The sequence below is a fragment of the Engystomops pustulosus genome, chromosome 1, assembly GCF_040894005.1.
Source record: "Engystomops pustulosus chromosome 1, aEngPut4.maternal, whole genome shotgun sequence".
Taxonomy (NCBI): domain Eukaryota; kingdom Metazoa; phylum Chordata; class Amphibia; order Anura; family Leptodactylidae; genus Engystomops; species Engystomops pustulosus.
This window is the reverse complement of record NC_092411.1, coordinates 96,301,678-96,323,561: the sequence shown is the minus strand read 5'-3', so window position 1 is coordinate 96,323,561 and position 21,884 is coordinate 96,301,678. Positions and strand designations below refer to the sequence as shown.

The 21,884-nt window shown below is 40.0% G+C and overlaps 1 protein-coding gene across 1 annotated transcript; it reads right to left on the bottom strand.

Moving 5' to 3' along the window:
- Positions 1–4,261: 4,261 nt before the first annotated feature.
- Positions 4,262–11,293, bottom strand: SELENOM (selenoprotein M). The gene is made up of 5 exons (XM_072149050.1): positions 11,060–11,293; positions 10,853–10,888; positions 6,717–6,751; positions 5,500–5,578; positions 4,262–4,675 (listed from the first exon to the last, which is right to left on the bottom strand). Exons 1-5 carry the CDS (start codon positions 11,159–11,161, stop codon positions 4,490–4,492), a joined length of 438 nt encoding a protein of 145 aa, XP_072005151.1. The 5' UTR covers positions 11,162–11,293; the 3' UTR covers positions 4,262–4,489.
- Between the last annotated feature and the right edge of the window lie 10,591 nt (positions 11,294–21,884).

Sequence of the window (21,884 nt, the reverse complement as noted above, 5' to 3'; positions counted from 1 at the left end):
CAGCGAATCCATAGTAGAAAAAATATTTTTTTTTTTTTTCTGGGGTTAAAAGGGGTATTCTTACCTGGGCATTCATTTTATTTAATTCATCTGCCATAAATATACAGTTCTTCAATTGCATGTAACGAAAAATGATTAAGTTGTGTGAAGGTATTTTCTCATAAATGTAGCCATGTTGTCCTTTAGAAATGAGATGGCCATCATTGGATACCACCACTCCACACTCTTCCACAAGTGGACAGACATGCAATATTGAGGTGCCCGACCACTTGGATTCAGTGGTCATTACCACAGGACAGCTGTGGGACATGCAGTAACTCGCGGCCATTTCTCATGCAAACATCTCTTGTTTCTTTGTGCAATTACTCCAGCAGAGGTGGTCGTTTCTAAGGACAACTATCCTCCATTTCTAGATAACATTATTGCATTGTATGTGGGATACTAATGCTTAGTACCACCGTAATTATGGTTGGATTCTGCAGCCAAGTATAGTACAATCTACATGTTTGGGGATTAATTACTTCAGATCATTGGGCTCCCGATTGTAAGTGCACTTTAACCGGTTCTATTACAGTATTTTTATTCCGTTATATTGGGTTATATGTAAGGAATGATCAGAGTTACATGTTTAATATAGAGTCTATGAGAGATTTTACCAGTGAAGGAGTCTTTATAATAGTAGTTTATTAAAACCATTTATTTTGTCTTTTAAATAATGAATATTCATTGGACTTCAGGATTATACCAAGAGACTATAGACAAAGGGGTCTGTTACTTGGTTCACCCAATTCCTTCTAATTTTAATGATGTGTCCTGTGTAGCAAGGTCAAAGAACACATGCACACCAAAAATTCATAAACCCAATTTTTATACGGTTCCCTACTGTTTCATTTCTGCTTCTTGCTTCACATATTCCATGCCTCTGTTCTTGAGCAATTTAGCTGATGGCACTGCCTGTTCTTTTGTAGAATAGTGTCACCCTTTCAGGAATGTCACTGCAACCTTTTCTGGCTTCTTGTGATTTAGGGATTAAGACAAAACATATTGCTGCAGTCTCATTAAATTTACAGTTGGGAGATTTGGAATGAGAAGAGTAAGTGAATGCTTGACGATAAGAGCCCCAGGCTTTGTGTGCTCTGTCTTCTATTCTCCATTGTAGTCGACAGGAACACAGAGCTTGCAGATATCAGTGTTTTTATGTTAAACATATCTGTAAAGGTAAGGCTGCAGCAATGGTCCACGTCCCGATGACTAATGGAGAGATGCATCCTAGTCAGACATTATTTAATTTCCTTATGTAACTCAATGCTCTGGAGAGATTCCATCCTTTCCTGTTCCTGGAAGAACTGAAAACAAGGAAGCTTGTTTCCAGGAATTCCGTTATCCACACAGGGCCACCATTTTAAAGGGCAACACCTGTCATGTAAGAATCAATGTTCTTTTAAAGGGAGAGTCCAGACATTTTTCAAAATTATTTGATAACCACAGAGTCCTGAAAACCTATTGGCAGTTCTAGAACCCAGTGTGACTACTACTTTACTCCTCGGTGCTCACTTTTTAGAATCTGGGTACTAATCGTTATGTACAACAGTGTTCTTGAATATGATAAGAATACAACATGTAGACTGCTGATCCCTCTGTCGTTTGGGCAAGTTCAGCATGTTCATGCCAGATCACTGCAGTGGGATATTACTTGTAGAAATGTTCCTGGCCCCCCTAGTATGACAGGAGTTGCACTTTAACCAGATACTGCCTGTTGTATCCGTTCATTTCACCTGTACTGGCTAGTGGATGATCATGTGTTTGTTACTTCTCGTACCCGCCTGCTTCTTAATGGCGCTTGCATGTGGTTTGTTTTTTTTGTCAAGTAAATGTTTGTTTTTTAATGCTGTAAACTTCCATTTGTATATTTTCTCATTGTATATGCATAAACCCTCAATGACACAAGAATATGCAAACAGTTGCATATGCAGTGCTTGCTGATTTTTACCACACTAACCATTTGTACCATAGAAATGTTTATTTCCATTTTCAGAATAGAGGTTCAACAACTGGTCTTCCTCTTGTGACCAGAAAGCTTTTATCACTCCTCATACACAGCTTTTGTGTACCATACTTTTTATACACCAGCGTGTGCTGTCATTTTAATAAATTTATATTAACAAATGTCTTCTCCAGGCGTCTCATTTCTTTCTGTTTTGCAGATTTGGCACTTATAGGGGAACAGTTAAGAGGTTTATTGCAGCTATAATGTGTGTTATAATTTTTCTTCCACAGTGTGTCAAGTAAAAAGACCTAAGCTGCAGAGGCTGCATTTATCATTCCAGATATTTCTTCCATTTTCTATTAAAGGGAACCTGTCCTGCGATTTGTGGCACTAAACCATCGAATGGTTTGGCGTCCCAAATTGGCCTGTAACACCTCTGTCCTAGAGATGTCTGATAAGGCGCATAAGACTTGTGATGCTTCAATAGTACACCCCAGCTTCACTGGCCATGAGCTGTACAATAAAGCACATGCCCATTGAAGCCAGGTCGTACTACATTGCTTTCACTGAATGACTGTGCACACAACAAGGGCTCCAGACCCACTGTAAGCATAAATATTTTGCTTTTTATATTGTCAACAGAAATGACCTATGGCAATTTGGGACCTCGGTGGTTTAGTGTCCCAAATCACTCTAAAAAGGTTACCTTTAAGAAAATTATAAACCAGATTAGAGTAGATTTTTAGTGGTAATTGTATCAAAATGAAAGTGGATGGGTGGGGTCAGGATGTGGCAATGGCAGAAAGATCACAGCTTAAAGGGGTTGTCCACTTTCAGCAAATAATTGATATGGTTTGTGTAAGGAAAAGTTATAGAATATACAATCTTTCAATATATTTTCTTTATCAATTCCTCATGGTTTTCTAGATCTCTGCTTGCTGTCATTCTACAGGAAGCTTTTAAGTTTCCTTCCAGTGGATAGAAATGGTCACACAGGTGCACGGCTCGTTATATCACACAGCTCTGATCACTCTCTGTGATGCTAACGAGGCATGCACCTGGATTTCCATCACATGATCACGGACAAGTTTCTATTCCGCAGAAGTAAACCGTAGAAGCTTTCTATAGCAGAACAGCAACAGAGATCTAGAAAACTGAGGAATTCTTAAAGAAAGTATTTTGGAAAATCGTATAACTTTTCCGTTCAGCAAATAATTGATATGGTTTGTGTAAGTGGACAAACCCCTTTTAAGGTGCAAAATTTAGCAGTGATTTCAGGAGAGCCAGAAAACTTGCAGCTTTCTGTAAGTAAATTGCCCCCCCCCCTCCTCTGTGTAGGGCGATTTGCAAATCAATAAATGTCTTTGTGGCCACATGGTTTCCATATAATTTTACTCCTACACAGAACTTTTATTTGGTTCTGGAGGTAATTTGTATTAAATTATACTGTATACAAACAAGGATTCACAGCTTTTTATTATTATTTCTTTTTTATTAAAATGAATACTCTCTTTAGATGTTAAATAGGAACCCAATCATCTAATATCATCAGGACGGTTTACATCTGTTCCCAACCAGGACACTTTGCAGCTGAGAACTTCATTCATGTCCATGATGACATATGTGATCAGATGATTTCAGAGAGACATTGTATCATCAAACAACATTGACAAAGCTGGTCTTTCATGTCTAAGTTACATTCCCCTCCACCTTACTGCATCCCTACATTCTAACCCTGAGACCCAATCTATTCTGTAGCTTGTAAAACACTTGTAAGGCTCTAGTAGTACATTCAAAAGCCCAATTTGTTTGTCTCTATGTATTCTGCTAAAACAAATGCAGTGACAACCTACGGTAATTACTTTATTCTTGGATTTGTTAAAGGGAATTGGTCAGTACTGTTGACACCACCAGCCCTCCTACCCAAAGCTAGGTGCGATAGAAAAGTGCAAACCATATCATTGATGTGATGGCTAACATAGGTCAGCTTTTATACAAATACATTCTGTAGTGACTGCAGGGGAGTTCCTTGTTCGATGAAGTATCTGGTGTTAAAGGGGGATGTCTGATTTTAAGCAGACTTAAGGGGTTTCCTCATATAAATGCCTTGTGGGCTCCACTACCTGTTCCCTTCTCTGTCATGAAATTTATCGCAGACCTTGCTGTGATTTAAAGTAGTGTTTATTTTTTTTTAATGTAGTTTCAATGTATGATTGCACTTCTTTTTCTAGCACCTAATTAGTTTTTTCTATAAGGCCACTTATAGAAAAGGGGACTTGGATGTGTCTAGTGCAGGGCTGAAGAGTTTGGTGCCCATTCAGCAATGTTTTCAGTACTGGTAATGAATGGGAATTCCTTGACCTCTCGTGTTGCAGAAAAATTGGATTGTTCAAGAATTGCAGTGTGTGTTGTGCTTTTTGTACTAAATACTAGTGTTTTCTAGTTCCCTATGCTCCAAGTTCATGTTCCTTTTGAGTGCATACCGCTACCATACAGATTCTTCTACAACTCCTCCTTTGTATCCTCCACCATATGTTTCCCTTCTGCTTGATCCGGTGTCTTTGGACTTCCTGGTGCCATTTGGAATTCTGGGGGGACAGGTGCATCTGGGCTTTCCTTTTGGTAAAATCGCAGATCCTTCAGTAGCTGGTTAATTTCCTTTCTTCTCATGTTGCTAAGACCAATTCTCTGTAATAAAATAATATACATATCTATTTGTTTTCCAGCCTTGCACATGAATACAGTTAGGTTGGCCATGAAACGCAGGTTCTGATGTTCTCATAGGTAAACACCTATTATTTTGTTTGTGAGTGATACATTATAGCTAAAATTAAATGCCACCCATGGGACTTGGAGCCAAATGGGTTGAAGGTGTTTACAATATGTGACATCTGCAGATAGTAGTAAGAGCATATGGTTATCCCGTTCTGTAGATAATGTCTTGGCTCACAGGTAAGGTCTGCATCGTTGACAATATTCTCTGACAAAATCCTTTCCTATTAATAAATCTAACTATGGTAATCTTAAATCCTCTCCCAATATGAAAGAATTCCCCACTACTTATCACTAGATGTGGTTTGTCTTCATCAGATCCTAGAAAGGCTTCCTCCATGATTGAATTATTCACACTGCATAACATTGCTCTGAATGTATAGTACAAAGTAATTCACACCTGGCATACATTGGAGAGGTCAATATAGTTGTGTTGTTGAGGCTTTTACTCTACCACTTGTAGGGAGACCCACAAAGTTCTAAAAAGTTCTATTTTATTACAATAAAAATTGCATTTAATGTACAAATATAGGTGATCTATTCCTGCCAGAGATTGCAGATCTCACTCGCCAATGATAGTCTGGCTGTAAACAATGGTCAATGGTTTGCAGGCTGTGAAAAGCTAAATTTGTGTGCAGGTAGCCTAAGATTCTTGATATTATGCCTGCCTCACAATTTACTATTACTAACCATTTAATAATAAAAAAAAAAAAACCTGTAAATGTGTGTACATAACTTACATCTATTTCTTCAGATTTTTCGTTGAGTAGTACTAGTTCAGGATCCGCACCAGGTATGTGTTTCATCTCAAGGTTGTGGCTGAGAAAAAGTCATGTTAAGGACCTAACTGGATACTCAAATGTATGTCCTTTTATATATGCTAGGCAAAATGCCACTTATTCCATACATTGTAGGACTATAGTATTTCAGTCTGTGCAAATTTAGAGTGAATTTAGACTGAAGCCACAGATTAGTTTCAGTGGTTACATAGAATCTGCAAGCCTGGGAGCAATAAGCTGACGTAGTGACTGAACAACTTCTGGAATCTCTACAAGTTCAATGGGTTTTGTTGTTTTTTTTTTTTTTATGTTTTTTTTAATATTTTTTTTATTTATTTATTTTTTACACAGCCAAGAACTGTGAAGAATAGCAGCATCTTTGCTCCTGAGCATGTGCTATATTTAAAGCTCAGCTCATAGTGTGAAAAGGCTGATTTTTACATCCTTTGTTAAAGTGTGACTGCTTTCAACCAAAAACAGGGGCACACATGACCACAGATTGTGTGATTTATTGCCGCCCATCTTTCATTCACAACAATGTTGATGAGTATCTGTCCCAAACAACTGCCCTTGACTTTGGTCAATGATCGCACATATGCAGAAGATTGCAGACAACATATGTGGGAACTGAGATAAGTAACAATACTGTAAGGTCAAGAGTCTGCCATGGCAAATGATGGCATGATTTTGTAGTGAATCCCTTCATATGTGGTCATTGGGACTGGAGTCCACTCTAGAGAGTTACATTGCATTATATGCATTTCACCTTTGCCTTCAACTGGAAAACATTGGATGAATCAATGTCACATAGTTAATGATTAAGGGAAATTTAGGAAATGTGTCTGTTTTTCAGCATGGGATAAGGACAACATTGTCTTTTGGCTACCTTGTATGGCAGTCCCCTTAACATCAAGCATGACTTGGATAAAAGTGAAACCAGTATATCAATTACAAAAGGAAAAGATTCCCAGCTAGAGAAAACAAGGCAGGATAGTTGCCATTGAATATTGTAAATAGAAAAGATCAAATTATTCATCTCTATTCATTGCCAGTTAGATTATTAGGGCCCACAGGACTGAAGCCCCAAACCACTGCCCATACAATGTTCCCACCAAATGTAAAAACATACATGAAGGAAGCTCCATAATGTCAGCTCTAGCAATTTTCATAAAGGATACTAAAGAGGGATGTCCTCCGTGACAAAGGCCTTCACCTGTAATAAGAAATTGTGGTTATTTTTATCATAAGAAGTTCTGTGTTGTTACAATTGTTTATTTGTGTATTTGTTTTTGTTCTAAAAAAACATAAAAATAAAAACCTTGAATTATAGACAAGGCCATACACAAAAAAAAAACAAAAAAAAACATGCCACTTAGGGTCCTAGGCTCTACTATAAATGTGAGCCATGATGCCAGTTTACCAAAGGCTTAGGATTTTTAACTTATGTAGCAGGATTATTTTATAGCCTCCCCTTCTTCATACTGGCAGTCCCTGGGTTACCTACAAGATTGGGTCCATAGGTTTGTTCTCAAGTTGAATTTGTATGCAAGTTGAAATATATATATATATATCTCTTCCAGCAGGTCGTTTGTTATTTCCATTATGCCATATCATTATCATTGCCACTTACCTACTTCTGATGTTATCTCTTCCTTATGAAGTCAAATTCAGGAAATCCTGAATATTTTATAGAGTTTGACATTTGTGAATGTCTCTTTAATGGAACTTTAATGACCCCTGAATCGAAGTACAGTTGTTCTCAGTAAATGAACATTACGAAGTGTCCTTTTAGTTGCATAATGGATCAAGAATTATGAATTTGACAATTATATAATTTGTGGCATGTGCTACCACGTTTTTCTTCATATACAAAAAGTGTAGCAGAAAAAAAAATCCTCTGACTTTACCCTGCAGATCAATCATACATTGATTTGCATCTGTTTATATACAAAGCTTTTCAGGCTGCACCTAAAACCATCATCCACACTTTACATATGTCCCGTAGCCTGTTGACCAAGAGTGAATTTGGTCTGACAAACTCACTCAGTGCACTACAGGATTTCCTGGACCTGTCCTCAGCTGAGTGAACTGAAATGATCAGTTCTGTGATTCAAGGTTCAGTCTGGTAGAACATGGAGAGAGTTTATCGGACCAAACTTGCTCATGGGCAACAGGCATTAGTGAAAAATTTTACCTACTCTCTCAACACCATTTCAGGAGTGTCCAGTAGTACCTGGTTTAAGATCTCTGAAGAATAGGGGACAATTCTAAATGCAAAGACTCCTCGCTCTTTCACAGAAACTAGAAAATGGGAACCCTCCATCCATGCATCCCAGAGGTGAGACCCCTCAGCTATGCAGTGGATATGCCATCAATGACAAAGATTGGGATACTGCTCTACTATAAAAATTTAAATATTTTGTCTTAAAGGGGTATTCCTACAAAGACAAAGTTTCTTCTATGTACGCAGGATAACAAAATAACACATTCTCTAGTTAATTGTTATTAACAAAAATCCAGCATTTCACAGATATAAGTCCAACCAGTCTCTACCAGTCCTGCTGTACACGATTTCAGTTGCCCCTAGACATCACCCTGTAACTCTTCTGTGTGACAGCTGTGCTGCTGAGTTTGTGTCCTGCAGTCCTAGCATGTAGCTCACAGACACTCACTTCCTTCCAGCACATCGTAAGGAGAGAGAAACTACAAGGAGATTTGTGATAAGTGATCTGTGAGAACAGATACGTAGGAGAGCTAAAAGTGTAACCGTGTAAAAGTCTGTCAGCATCTCATTTCTGATCTGTCTCATCTCTCTCTATGTGTCAGTGTGTTAGTACAATGTCAGAAGCCAGATGAAAGTGTGTATACAGCTGTACCCTGATAATGTAACCACATAGTCAGCTCACAGAACTAGATTGATAATAATGTGTCTGCTTAGCGAGTCCCCGCCCACAATCTGGAATCTTACACTGATCAGCCTAGGGAGTGATAGGAGCTAAAACAGCACTAAAACTGAGTAAAATTGTAAAGTAAGGGGTTAAAATGATCTTTATTGTGTTATCACTAGGGGTTTAGATGTGAGAATTTTCTTTCTTGAGAAAACCCCTTTAAAGAGAACCTACCATATGGAATCTACTTCTGATGGTAGATTCCTCCTGCCTGACTCTTGCATCACCTGTAATTTAATAATTCTGGAACCTAACTTGTTAATTTACATATGACTTTAATAAATTTGTATGGACTGGAGAGGCTACAGGGGCATGTATCACCCAGTAGCCTCTCCAGATAATACAACTTGATTATAGTAATATATAAATTAACAAGTTAGGTTCCAGGATTATTCATTTACAAATTAGGGCAGAGGCAGGCAGGAGGAATCTACCATCATTACCAATTTATGTTGGTAGATTCCTCATGGTAGGTTTTAACTTTTTTTTTTTTTTAAAGACTCCAACCTGTTTTATTGTAACTGTTTCCAACTGAAAGCCTTTAGGAAAAAAAAATAAATGGGAAGATCCTGCTACTGGGGGCTACATTATAAGCCTACACCAACACATGGCGCTTCTAGGCTCTGATTCAGAATCTGTACCATATGTCATTCATGATAATCATGTCTCCTCATGTGTTTTGGTCTCTATAGATTTTCCCCGATTATTCACACTTTGCTCGCCCTTTTTTTTCTATATAGGGTAAAAAAAGAGTCCTCTATTTAAGCAACAGCAAAGCTAAACTGTTGAAGCTCCATAATTGCACACAATTGCAAATACTTATTCTTGTGGGATTTATTGGACTGGACCTTGAATCATTAAGCTTGAATCACTATGCTGAGTTTTTTCAGGTATTCTAGGTTTATACATACAAAATGTTAAGCTTTAAATCTTCTGCCACTCATTTCCAAGATAACTAAAACTCTTTCAAGCTTGGATGCAATTCAATCTTTACATTGTTTTTGAAAACATTATTCCTAATGTGATCTTTTGCTATAGACTAAAATCTTTAGGCTCAGATGATCATGAAGAAACCTTGCTTTAGATGCAAGAAGCAAAAACCCAATCATTTCTTCTGAAGAGAAATCTGCCACCTCTAAAGGTGTCTGGCATAAACTTTAATCCCTTCTTTCCATTGTGTGCACAGGCATATTCAGCTAAACAAACAAGCATGTGGAAGGTTTATTTTCCTCCCTTTCAGGATTACAATATTATGGACTACGTTCCAGCTTCCATAGGTGCTGAAACCAAACCCATATGGGAGCAGTGAATGTCCTGGTACATAACTGGGGATATTGGATATTCAGGAAAGCTGGGTGACCATATGGCAGAACACAACCTTCACATGAAACCCATTCAGCTTTCTCAAGCAGGTAGAACAAGAAATAGGTACAGAGGACTGATAAAAGTACTGCTTCATAAAATATGTTTGCAGATGAATAGATAAGTACATACAGCACATCCATATGGCTTTCCCAGTATAAGTCCTTATAAATGCCTCTCCCTTTAGATGCAGAGCTAACACTGGCCACATAGAAAGCCTGCTGTACAGATTATGTACTTATGAAATGCAACACATGATAAAAGATCTGAGCTGCGTACAGATATTTCTCCACCTGCATATATATATATCTCTATCATAGAGGTTACAGTAAATCTTTCATGTTATCTCTGTTTAGGAATCAAAAATAATGGAAAAATGGAGGCGTTCCACAACGTATGACCAATTGTGTGTGACCACAAATGTTTACTGGCATCTACCCTATGTATATTTTGTGGATGTAAAATTGTGGTAAATGAGTGAGGTCATTTAGATCTGTATGATTTATGCAGATATGTATTTATTTTTTATAAAATAAATTGTATGAAGCTGTTGATGATAAAAGTGCTAACAATTTCACAATGTTTCACCTGTACGGATCAAAAGTATGAAAATTGTCCTGCAGTGAAAAGTTTAACAATCTCAGGTGTTTTCTACCTGTGCAATGTTTTATATCTATCCTATCATATAACACCATTAACAACAATCTCCCAGTGAAGCATTCCCAGGTCATATCTGTGCACAGCGGAAAAGAGTTATCAATACTTATTTAGGTTTCTTTTTGATGCATACACAAGTTTCCAACCTCTCCTCTAAATACAGAAATGTGTCATTGTACACAAAGTAAGCCATTAACATGACAGCCCACATGGGTGTCCTTCATGCGTGACAGCTGGAATCATGTTACACATCACTAAGCATCTAGAAAATTTCAAGTGAAACAATAGAGTAAGATCATGAAGCTCACTTTAACCTAGTTTCAGAAGCAGTAGGAAAGCATTCTTACCTCTTTCAGCCTGTTCAGCTGTCATCCACCACAGGACTGTAGAAGAAAGAAATAATAGAGATCAGTGCTAATAGACATCTATGGCAGTAAAAGGGTTAAAGTAGTACATCCTAATGCCACTGATCCTAGTCTGAGTATACACAGCAGCTGTAGGCACATGTAGACCAATGACATCTGGTAGTACAGAGGTGACGGGGCAGTACTCACCTCCACCCTGGCCCTTGCCAATTTTCCGTCTAACTTATTCCGGTCAATCTGGTAGCCCAGCAAGGGCTGGAGGAGGCCGAGCAGCAGCAAGGGCAGCCACATTTTGGAATCAGCTGTGAGACTGAAAGCAGAGATAGCACAAGGAAGTAGATAGAGGGAAATGTGTGTGTGTTACGCCACGTCAGTGAGAGCTAAGGAGGGAACACAATGAGGGGAAGGCGGGCTGCCATCCCCCAGCATGGCCCCAGGAGGATGGACGGATAATAGGTGCTCTCCATGGAGCAGCCTCCTTTACATCATCCTGTGCACATCTGTCACACACATGCTGCCTGTATTCCACCACACAATACCTGCAGCCAGGCTGCTATTAAACCACTCAGCCCAAGATTACACAGAAATCTTTGTTACATCTGCCTCTAGTAAAGCTGAGTGACAACCAACATGTCCACCATCTGAAACACCGCCACTCAGCTTTACAGGTATTGGTTCCAAGAGATCTGCCTTATTACATGACTGTGTATTCTGGTAGATGTAACACTTTTATACTCACACATTTATACATGTATGCACTTATACAGATCTGCCCCAGTAGCTGATGACCACATGAGGGAAGTACAAAGCAGGAATTAAAGGAAATCTACCACCAGGATGAAGAATTGTAAATCAAGTACACTTAGGCCGCGGTCACACGTACCGCTAAGCGTCCATCGACGCGATGCTAGTGCACAGGGGGAGGTCCTCAGCCCGAACGCACATGCGTTTCCAGGGAAATGCATGCGATTGATAAGCCGTGTGCGTTCGGGCCGGGGACCGCCCCCTGTGCGCTAGCATCGCGTTACGAACAGACGCCTAGTGGTACGTGTGACCGCGGCCTTACATGTAGGTGTATGTGCCATGCTTGGCAGTCACCATCAACTCCATAGAGATGATTGGAGCAAAACTGACATGAATGAATGTTTGCTCCAATGATAGGAGGTACCTCAGACCCCGTTCTCATGATCTGTGGGGTCTCATTACTCTCATCAACTTGTTTGGTGGAAAAACCCCTTAATGGATCCTGGAGACGCTCAGGCTCATTTGCATAGTTTTTAAAGACTTATTTTGTGAAAACAAAGGCATGCAAAGCTAGAAGAAGAACAGATCAGGCCAGACTGTTGACTTACATTTCTTCAAGCTGGTGGTAGATTGCCTTAAGGACTAGGATTCTCTCATCTCTTTTCTTATCTGAGCTGCTGATTCATGTTGTGTATTGTGGAACATGTGCATTGTAATATAAATATTATGCCGTTCAATGTGCAGTGTAGTATATATATATTGGAGCACATTGTCCATTCTTTAGTATGTCAAGTTGGATGCCGGGGCCCCCTGACACTGTGAGCCCCATAGCAGCTGCTTTTACGCCCCTGCTGTTAAACCCTATTGGAGCTGTAAGACCTCATGCACGCAACCCTTAGGCCGGCGCCACACAGGGCGCTTTTGTCTGCGTTTGCAAACGCAAACGCAGACAAAGTCGCGCCCACCGGGGCGGGCCTCGGCCCGATCGCATCGGCGTTTCTATGGAAACGCCTGCGATCGGGAACGAGACGCCGGTGTTTCGCGTTAAATTAACACGAAACACCGGCGGCTCGTTCCCGATCGCAGGCGTTTCCATAGAAACGCCGATGCGATCGGGCCGAGGCCCGCCCCGGTGGGCGCGACTTTGTCTGCGTTTGCGTTTGCAAACGCAGACAAAAGCGCCCTGTGTGGCGCCGGCCTCAAATGGCGTTTTTGGGCCGTTTTTACTAAGTGCGTTTTCAGATCGTTAAAAAACGCATGCGTTTTTTAAAAAAGCATGCGTTTTTTGAAAATGCATGCGTTTTTGTCAGTTTTTCATTGCGCAATTTCGGAAAACCGGACAAAAATGCATGCGCTTTCAAAAAACCGCATGCGTTTCTAAAAAACCGATGCGTTTTTTAACGCATGAGTTTTTAACGATCTGAAAACGCACTTAGTAAAAACGGCCCAAAAACGCCATGTGTGTCTTCACCCTGAGGCCGGCGCCACACAGGGCGCTTTTGTCTGCGCTTGCAAACGCAAACGCAGACAAAGTCGCGCCCACCGGGGCGGGCCTCGGCCCGATCGCATCGGCGTTTCTATGGAAACGCTTGCGATCGGGAACGAGCCGCCGGTGTTTTGCGTTAATTTAACGCGAAACACCGGCGTCTCGTTCCCGATCGCAGGCGTTTCCATAGAAATGCCGATGCGATCGGGCCGAGGCCCGCCCCGGTGGGCGCGACTTTGTTTGCGTTTGCAAGCGCAGACAAAAGCGCCACGTGTGGCGCCGGCCTTAGGGTGAAGACACAATTGGTGTTTTGAGCCCGTTTTTAGTTAGTGCATTTTCAGATCATAAAAAATGCATGCGTTAAAAAACGCATGCGTTTTTGAAAAACGCATGCGTTTTTGAAAAACTCATGCGCTTTTGACAGGTTTCACCAATTATCTTAATTCAAACTGGTCAAAAACGCATGCATTTTCTAAAAACGCACTAACTAAAAATGGCCCAAAAATGGCCTAAAAACGCCCCTTAGGGTGAAGACACACGTGGCGTTTTTGGGCCGTTTTTACTAAGTGCGTTTTCAGATTGTGAAAAACGCATGCGCTTTTTGACCAGTTTGAATTAAGATAATTGGTCAAACCTGTCAAAAACGCATGTGTTTTCAAAAAACGCATGCGTTTTTCACGATCTAAAAACGCACTAACTAAAAACGGCCTAAAAACGCCACGTGTGTCTTCACCCTTATGGGGACTGTGATCTGGCCGCAAAATTGGCAGCCAGATTACTGCCCTGATATATGTCTATGGTACTCTGTGTCTCACTTCAGTATATGGGGCATATCTCTCCTGCACCTGGCCATAAGCTCACCCAGGTGAGCACATGTTCATCAGCATGAGGCCAAATGGTGAGCATACTGGCTGTCACTCAGCCTTTTATAGAAATATATGTAACAAACATAACTTTTTCTGCAATTTAGCTGTAGATTTAGCCAATTTTTTTTATTTTATGCTGCCAATCCATCTCATTCCATATGTGACCAAATAGAGCTCTCTACATATATAGTGTCGTTTTTGTAGTTTTTTTTTAAGTGCTATCCCTCAAGGATCTTTTCAGAAAATGGCAAACCCCTTTAAAAGAGTACTGGTCACCACTCCTGATATGTTTTATTAAATACTTACATTCTAGATAAAATAATTTGTTGGCCATGTTTTATGTTGCTCAGCACGGTTCCACTGTTATTCCTATTTTAAAGTCAAGAAAACCATATCGGGGGACCCCAGGTTTTTACACTCGTATGTTTACACACTTATGTAGTACTTACAATGTTAGACTGAAATGATTGGTGTAGAAAACTGAACAAATTCCATATGGTATCCTGCAGCATATTTTATTAACTCAAAGAAATGGAAATCAGACCAAGTCTACACGTTTAAGCAAATGCTATCTAATATAGAAAATGCTTAAAACTTTTTTCCAACTCTCCAAAAAGATTATTGGTGCAAAGATATTAAGGATTAAAACTTGCTGCTTCACACTGTTATTTATGAATCACTGACCATACAGTGTCCTGATTCATGGACTGACGACACCACTGATGTCACTAATGCAGCAAAACAGCAGCCCTGGACTGTAAAGATAATTACAGAAGGGAAGATATATCACTATGATACAAGGAGTCCTTTCTTCCCTAATCATGATTACAGAAGGGAAGATATATCACTGTGATGCAAGGAGTCCTTTCTTCCCTAATCATGATTACAGCTGGGAAGATTTATTACTGTGATGCAAAGAATCCCTTCTTCCCTGCTGTAATCATAATTGCAGTTCAGCACTGCTGTTTTGCTGGAAAGAATAGACTTGTTACTTCAAATTACACTATGATGCATGGAGTCCCATCCTGGACAATGCGGTCAGTCCATGAAACAGAACACTGTACAGTCCTTGATTCACAGACTGACCACAGCAGTGTGAAACAACCTTTAAACGGAATAATGCTAGCTAGTGCCTAATACACTAGGTATACAGTACAGTATACTGTTGACTATATATTTGCTGCTAGAATAATAGTAGCTACAGTAGACAGTCTTTGAAAACTCTAAGTGTTACTGGGTACAGCCGCACACACTATTATTATTGTGTAGTTGAGAGCAACATGATAATCTGCCGTCCTCATGAGAAATTTGGACTTAATTTAACGCGAAACACCGGCAGCTCGTTCCCGATCGCAGGTGTTTCCATAGAAACGCAGATGCGATCGGGCCGAGGCCCGCCCCGGTGGGCACGACTTTGTCTGCGTTTGCAAGCGCAGACAAAGCGCCCTGTGTGGCGCCGGCCTAAGGCCCGTTCCACACTTGCGAGTGTGATGCGATGAACTCGCATCACACTCGCAACGCATGCTGCCGTGAACGCACGGCCCGAATGCTGCACCGCAGGAGTGAACTCAGCATGTCAGTTCACTCCCGGTGTGCAGCGTTCGGGCCGTGCGTTCCCGGCAGCATGCATTGCATCGCATCACACTCGCAAGTGTGGAACGGGCCTAAGGGTGAAGACACACATGGCGTTTTTGGGCCGTTTTTACTAAGTGCGTTTTCAGATCGTTAAAAACGCATGCGTTTTGTCCGTTTTTCCGAAATTGCATGCGCAAAAAACGGATGCGTTTTTTAACGCATGCGGTTTTAACGATCTGAAAACGCACTTAGTAAAAACGGCCCAAAAACGGCCCAAAAACGCCATGTGTGTCTTCACCCTAAGGGCGTTTTTGTCCGTTTTTCCGAAATTGCGCAATGAAAAATGGACAAAAACGCATGCGTTTTCAAAAAACGGATGCGTTTTTTTACGCATGCGTTTTTAACTATCTGAAAACGCACTTAGTAAAAACGGCTCAAAAACGGCCCAAAAACGCCATGTGTGTCTTCACCCTAAGACTGAGTTCACACAGCAAAGATAACTGAGTGCCTCCTGTACTACTGCTGGCCAAGAGCGTGTGCCAGGCAGCCTGGTACCCGTATAGCTAGGACCTGATATTGTATTAGGCAGTGCCTAGCCAGGCAGGGTTTATTTTTGTGTTGCTTTATATGTGCCAAAACCACGGCTGAATTTTAATAAAACACTTTATTTGGACTTTAACTCTGCATGTGTCCCTGCTTCCTGCACTACTACTACCAGGCATCTACCTGAGAAATTTCCCACAGTGTGTATGAGTGTATTTTGTGTATATATGAGTATTCTTGTGTGTATATGAATGTTTAAGTGTATATATAAGTATTTGAGTCTATAAATGTAACTGTATGAGGGTATAAATGTACATATAAATAAAAAGACACACACATATATGGCATGTTGCTGCTAAACCATAAAATTATTCTTATACTTATACATACTTATCTATAGCAATAAAATAGTTAACAACTCCCACTTTCTTCCATTTTCCTTCCGATAAAGATTTTAATAAAGAGTGATCAAAAGGTCGTACAGTTTTCAAAATGGTTTAAATGAAAACGTTGTCCCTTCCTTCAAACAATGACACCTTACACAGCGCCTTACACTGAAATATTAAAAAGTTACGGATGTCAGAATATGGCCACTGACGTGGTAGAGAAGCCCTCATATCCCCCTTTCATTATATCCCTGTTCTCACCATCAGAGACCAATTCTGGGAATTTTACCATTTATTTATTGCTTTTTTATATGAAGGTTCCTGGGGTCCATCGCTTAGTGAAGTAATTGGATCTCATGTGAGGTTCTTAGAATGACATGTCTTTCTGTATCTGACCAGTAGAGGTCTTTCTCTCACTTCCTGATGATGCTTCAGTCTGGACTTTATCACACAGGCTCTCTGATGAGTATCATGAGTTGCAGTTATATTGATGATGGTGATCGTGCAGCCTCCAGTCCTGGCTGTCCACTTATCATGTCTTTTATTTTGGAGAAGAAGATGGTGAGAATGATTATACACGGTCCTCCCGCCCGGCAAATAATACGTAGTTTCTAGCTACTTATGTGATGCTCTCATAATGCATTGTGGGTCTATCAAGAGGTAAAGAACTGAGCATTCTGCTATCTGTGACATAAGGTGGCTTAGTGGTTAGCATTACGGCCTTGCAGTGCTGGGGACCTGAGTTCAAGTCCCAGGGTCAACATCTGCAAAGAGTTTGTATGTTCTATCCATGTTTGAATGAGTTTCCCCCAGGTCCTCCGGTTTCCTCCCACACTCCGAAACATACTGGTAGGTTGATTAGATTGTGAGCCCCATTGGGGACAGGGATGGATTTGGCAAGCTCTGTGTAGCGCTGCACAATCTTTGTGCACTATATAAATAAAAGAATTATTAATACTATTATTACACTCTGATTTACTATGAGATTGCTGGAGATCTGTGCTCTCATTTTCATTCACCATGTCCAGAACACAGGTCACACAATGAAGTATTAAAACCATTTGATCCATATGCAGAGGATATACAATACAAGACACTAGGATTGCAGTTTTTCTGCAGGGTTCTTTACTGCTGAGACTATATATTCAATTCCTGTAATCCTTTGAATGAATGCATGAACTGAAGTCTCACCATTAAATAAAAGGTTAATAGTGCTGGCTGTTGTTTTTTTTTTTTTAGATGTCCAGAGCTTCCCGGCCAGCTGTGATCAGATCACCACAGAGGATTTATTTCAAGCTGAAAGTCTCAGCTTATGCTACAACCGACCATGTGACCCAAGAAAACTGGAAAAAATAGGTCAAAATATGTCCGCAGTTTATCATCTTTTTTCCACTGAAATTAATAACATGATAAACTAGTCACTGGTTGCTAAGCAGCGATGCAGGGTGCAATTTTACAAGATAAGCGCTGTGTGAAAATTGATATCCATGAATTCCCAATGTGATGTGTGCAGCTGCAAATACAATGGATAGAAGACACTAATAGGGCTCATTCACGCTTTAAAATAGGGATTACATTTGGATGTCAATACATTTTCTTTAGCAATTTGTATCTTTTTGTATTTTGTATTGTATTAGTTTTCACCTTTATTTGTTGAAATTAGGTGGAAGTATTTGTTAAAATAAGATGGAAGAAAAAAAATAGGCACTAATTTATTATACAAACATAAAACTTTAGTTTTAAAAGGGAACCTGTCACCAGGAATTTGATTTGATTTGACAGACAGGCTAAATAGGCTATGCTGTGCTGATTTTAAAACATTTTCACCATTCCAGTAGTTTATATAAGTGTAATTTACAATACCTGACTCCCAGAATGTAATGAGTCTCGAGGGGGGTGGAGCAACAGCAGCCTGTGTGCCTGTTTCAGTATCCTGTCCCCCAAACTCATGCAGCTCCCTTCACCCCAGCACTTGCTGCCATTTGCATTGAGCAGGCAGCAGAAGGAGGGAGATGGAATGGAAGAGAGGAAGAATGCATGAGGAGACACAGGCACACACAGGCTGCAGCTGTTCTTCCACAGGGACTCAGCACATGCTGCAGACAGGGAGCCAGGATATGTAAATCAAACTATTATAAACTGCTGAAACCATTCAGAATGCCAACAAAGGTATTTTTAAATCAACATAGCATAGGCTTTTGGAACCTGTCACTATCTAAAAATCACATTCCTGGTGACAGGTTAACCATGTTCCACTGATGGGTCAATCCATGGGATTAGAGGTACCATTCTACTGAAAAACGACTTTCATTGATGTCCTCTGTTCAAGTCATGGAGGCGGGAGGCTGCACTATACACAGGCAAGCTACTACTCACTGATGCTGACACTGCTATCCCGGCTGCAGAAAATTCCTGATGTAGGGATGGGGAGGAAGTGAGAGAGACAGTGGTTTTGTGTGACTCCACTCTGCTACATAATTAACCCCTCTCTCGGGAAGGAGTGTCACTGGCTGTGTGAAGAGAAATCAACTTTAAGATTTCTGAACATGTTGTTTTGTGGTCAGTCTCTTTTTCTCACATCAGAGAAAAAAAAAATCTCTGATTTGTGATACTTTGCTTAGTATGACATCTGTATGTTGTCTGTAATTTAGAGTATGCCTACTATTGAATTAGGTGCACCTAAAAATCCAATCTATGCCAGCTCATAGTTGATGGAGATTTGAGCTAAAATGTAGGCCACTGTCTAACTTTGTAGTATCATAGAAGACTATACCGATTTTCTGGAAAAGTGGCCTAGAGGCACCAGAAGTCATAATTCTAGGTGCAAAACTTACCCTGGGCCAAACTGGCAACTTAAATATTTTAATAATATATTTTTATAAACCATATTCAACACGAAATATAGGGGAAAAGGTCTTCCACTGACTTCAGTGCAAACCACTGTGCAAAATAGACCAAATAGATGTGAATAATCCCTTAGGGCTATATTATTGGAATCTTTAAGTAAGGCTGTTGGAAAATGTAACTTGTTTATAGAATAAAAAATAAGTTACAGTATTTTTCGGACTATAAGGCGCACCGGAGTATAAGGCGCACCATCAATAAACGCCTGCTAAAACATTTAGGTTCATATATAAGGCGCACCGGAGTATAAGGCACACCTGATTATAAGGATGAATGACCAGCAGGTGGCAGACCTGTGCACAGTTCAAGCCAGCTGTTGTCAGTAAGTATGGTTCATATATAAGGCGCACCTTTGATTTCTGAGAAAATCAAAGGATTTTTAGTGCAAAAAATACGGTATTAAAATCTTAGCCCATTTTGACTTTGGGACACACTACACACTTTTGATATACAAAAGAAGCTTTTGGACAACATTTATGTGTTCAAAAAATGTAATACAGTTAGTCTTATACTATATTCTAATATTCTGAGATAATAACTTTTGGGTCATAATCATCAACATTAATTCAAATAAACGCATTAAAAAGTTTAATCTGTTTGCAATGACTCTATATAATACATGAGATTCACTTTTGGAATTGAGTTACTTAAAAAAAAACATTTTGCTAACATTCTAATTTATGGAGAAGCACTTGTATATAGTAGATTCTGAAAGTAAACACCTTGTCCTTTCCTCCTCCATGCAAACATTGAACCTTTACCTTTACTGTGAGATTTAGAGCAATATTTGCTATTTAGAGCATGTCAAACACTGTTGTTGCCATTTCAGAACTAGTGATTACTTTCATTAACCTTTCACTATATACTGTACATACATAAATATTGTATAAGCCCTGGGTACCTGAGTGAAGTTGGCCCCCCCACCTTGTTCAAATCAAACAAAATTGGTGTCAAACGTTTGTGCTACGTTTGTGCTGGTTTGTGCAGCAGAAATTTTTGTTTGTGCCACCATCATTTTCGAGATTTTAATGAAAGTTTCCAGAGGTCATCAGAGGTCAGCCAGCCCCCCCACATTGCCCAAATCAAACAAAACTGGTGCCAAACAATTCTGCTACGTTTGTGCTGGTTTGTGCTGCACAAATTTTTGTTTGTGCTGCTTTTGTTTTGAATATATGAACAAAAAATGAAAGTTCAAAAGTTCAAGCAGCCCCCCCACATTTACCGAATCAAACAAAACTGGTGTCAAACGTTAGTGCTACGTTTGTGCTGGTTTGTGCAGCAAAAATTTTTGTTTGTGCCGCTATAATTTTTAAGGTATGTTCAGGTGTTTAAGGTGTTTAGGATGAACTGGTAAAAAACAAACCTAGTGACACTTCCCTGGTTTGATCACCAGGGGGAGCTAGCAAACATATTGTACTTTGGAAGAAATGAACTCTGATGACCTCTGCAAAAAAGTATGAATATATTAAAAATGATAGCGGCACAAACGAAAATTTTTGCTGCACAAACCAGCACAAACGTAGCACTAACGTTTGACACCAGTTTTGTTTGATTCGGTTAATGTGGGGGGGCTGCTTGAACTTTTGAACTTTAATTTTTTGTTCATATATTCAAAACAAAAGCAGCACAAACAAAAATTTGCGCAGCACAAACCAGCACAAACGTAGCAGAATTGTTCGGCACCAGTTTTGTTTGATTTGGGCAATGTGGGGGGTCTGGTTGACCTCTGATGACCTCTGGAAACTTTCATTAAAATCTTAAAAATTATAACGGCACAAACGAAAATTTCTGCTGCACAAACCAGCACAAACGTAGCACAAACGTTTGACACCAATTTTGTTTGATTTGAACAAGGTGGGGGGGCCAACTTCACTCAGGTGCCCTGGGTATATGCTCTTTGTGAGTCATTACTGGAAAGAGCAGAGTTACATATTGTTGCAGACTAAAGGTCAGTTATGAGGCTATTTATATTGTGCCTTGTGAAAGTATTTGGCCCCCTTGTCTGTCCATAGGACAACAATCCATTCACTTCACAAATCTGGCCTGTATGGATGATTAAAGTTTGCCACAAGCCACCTGGGAGACAGAAAACATGTGGAAGAAGGGGCTTTTTTGTCAGATGAAACCAAAATCAAACTTTTTGGCCACAATTTCAAACAATATGTTTGGTGTAAAAGCAACACAGCTCATCACCCTAAACACATCGTCCCCACTGTTACACATGGTGGTGGCAGCATCATGACTTGCTTTTCTTCAGCAGGGACAGGGAAGATAGTTAAAATTGATGGGAAGATGGATGGAGCCAAATACAAGACCATTCTGTAAAAAACTCTGTTGGAGTCTGCAAAAGACCTGAGACTGGGATGGAAATTTATCTGAAATGTATCCAGGTGTTAGAATGACCAAGTCACAGTCCAGGCCTGATTCCAATCAAGAATCTGTGGTAAGGGCTAAAAACTGCTGTTCACACATGCTCTCCATCCAACCTCCCTGAGCTTGAGCTGTTTTCC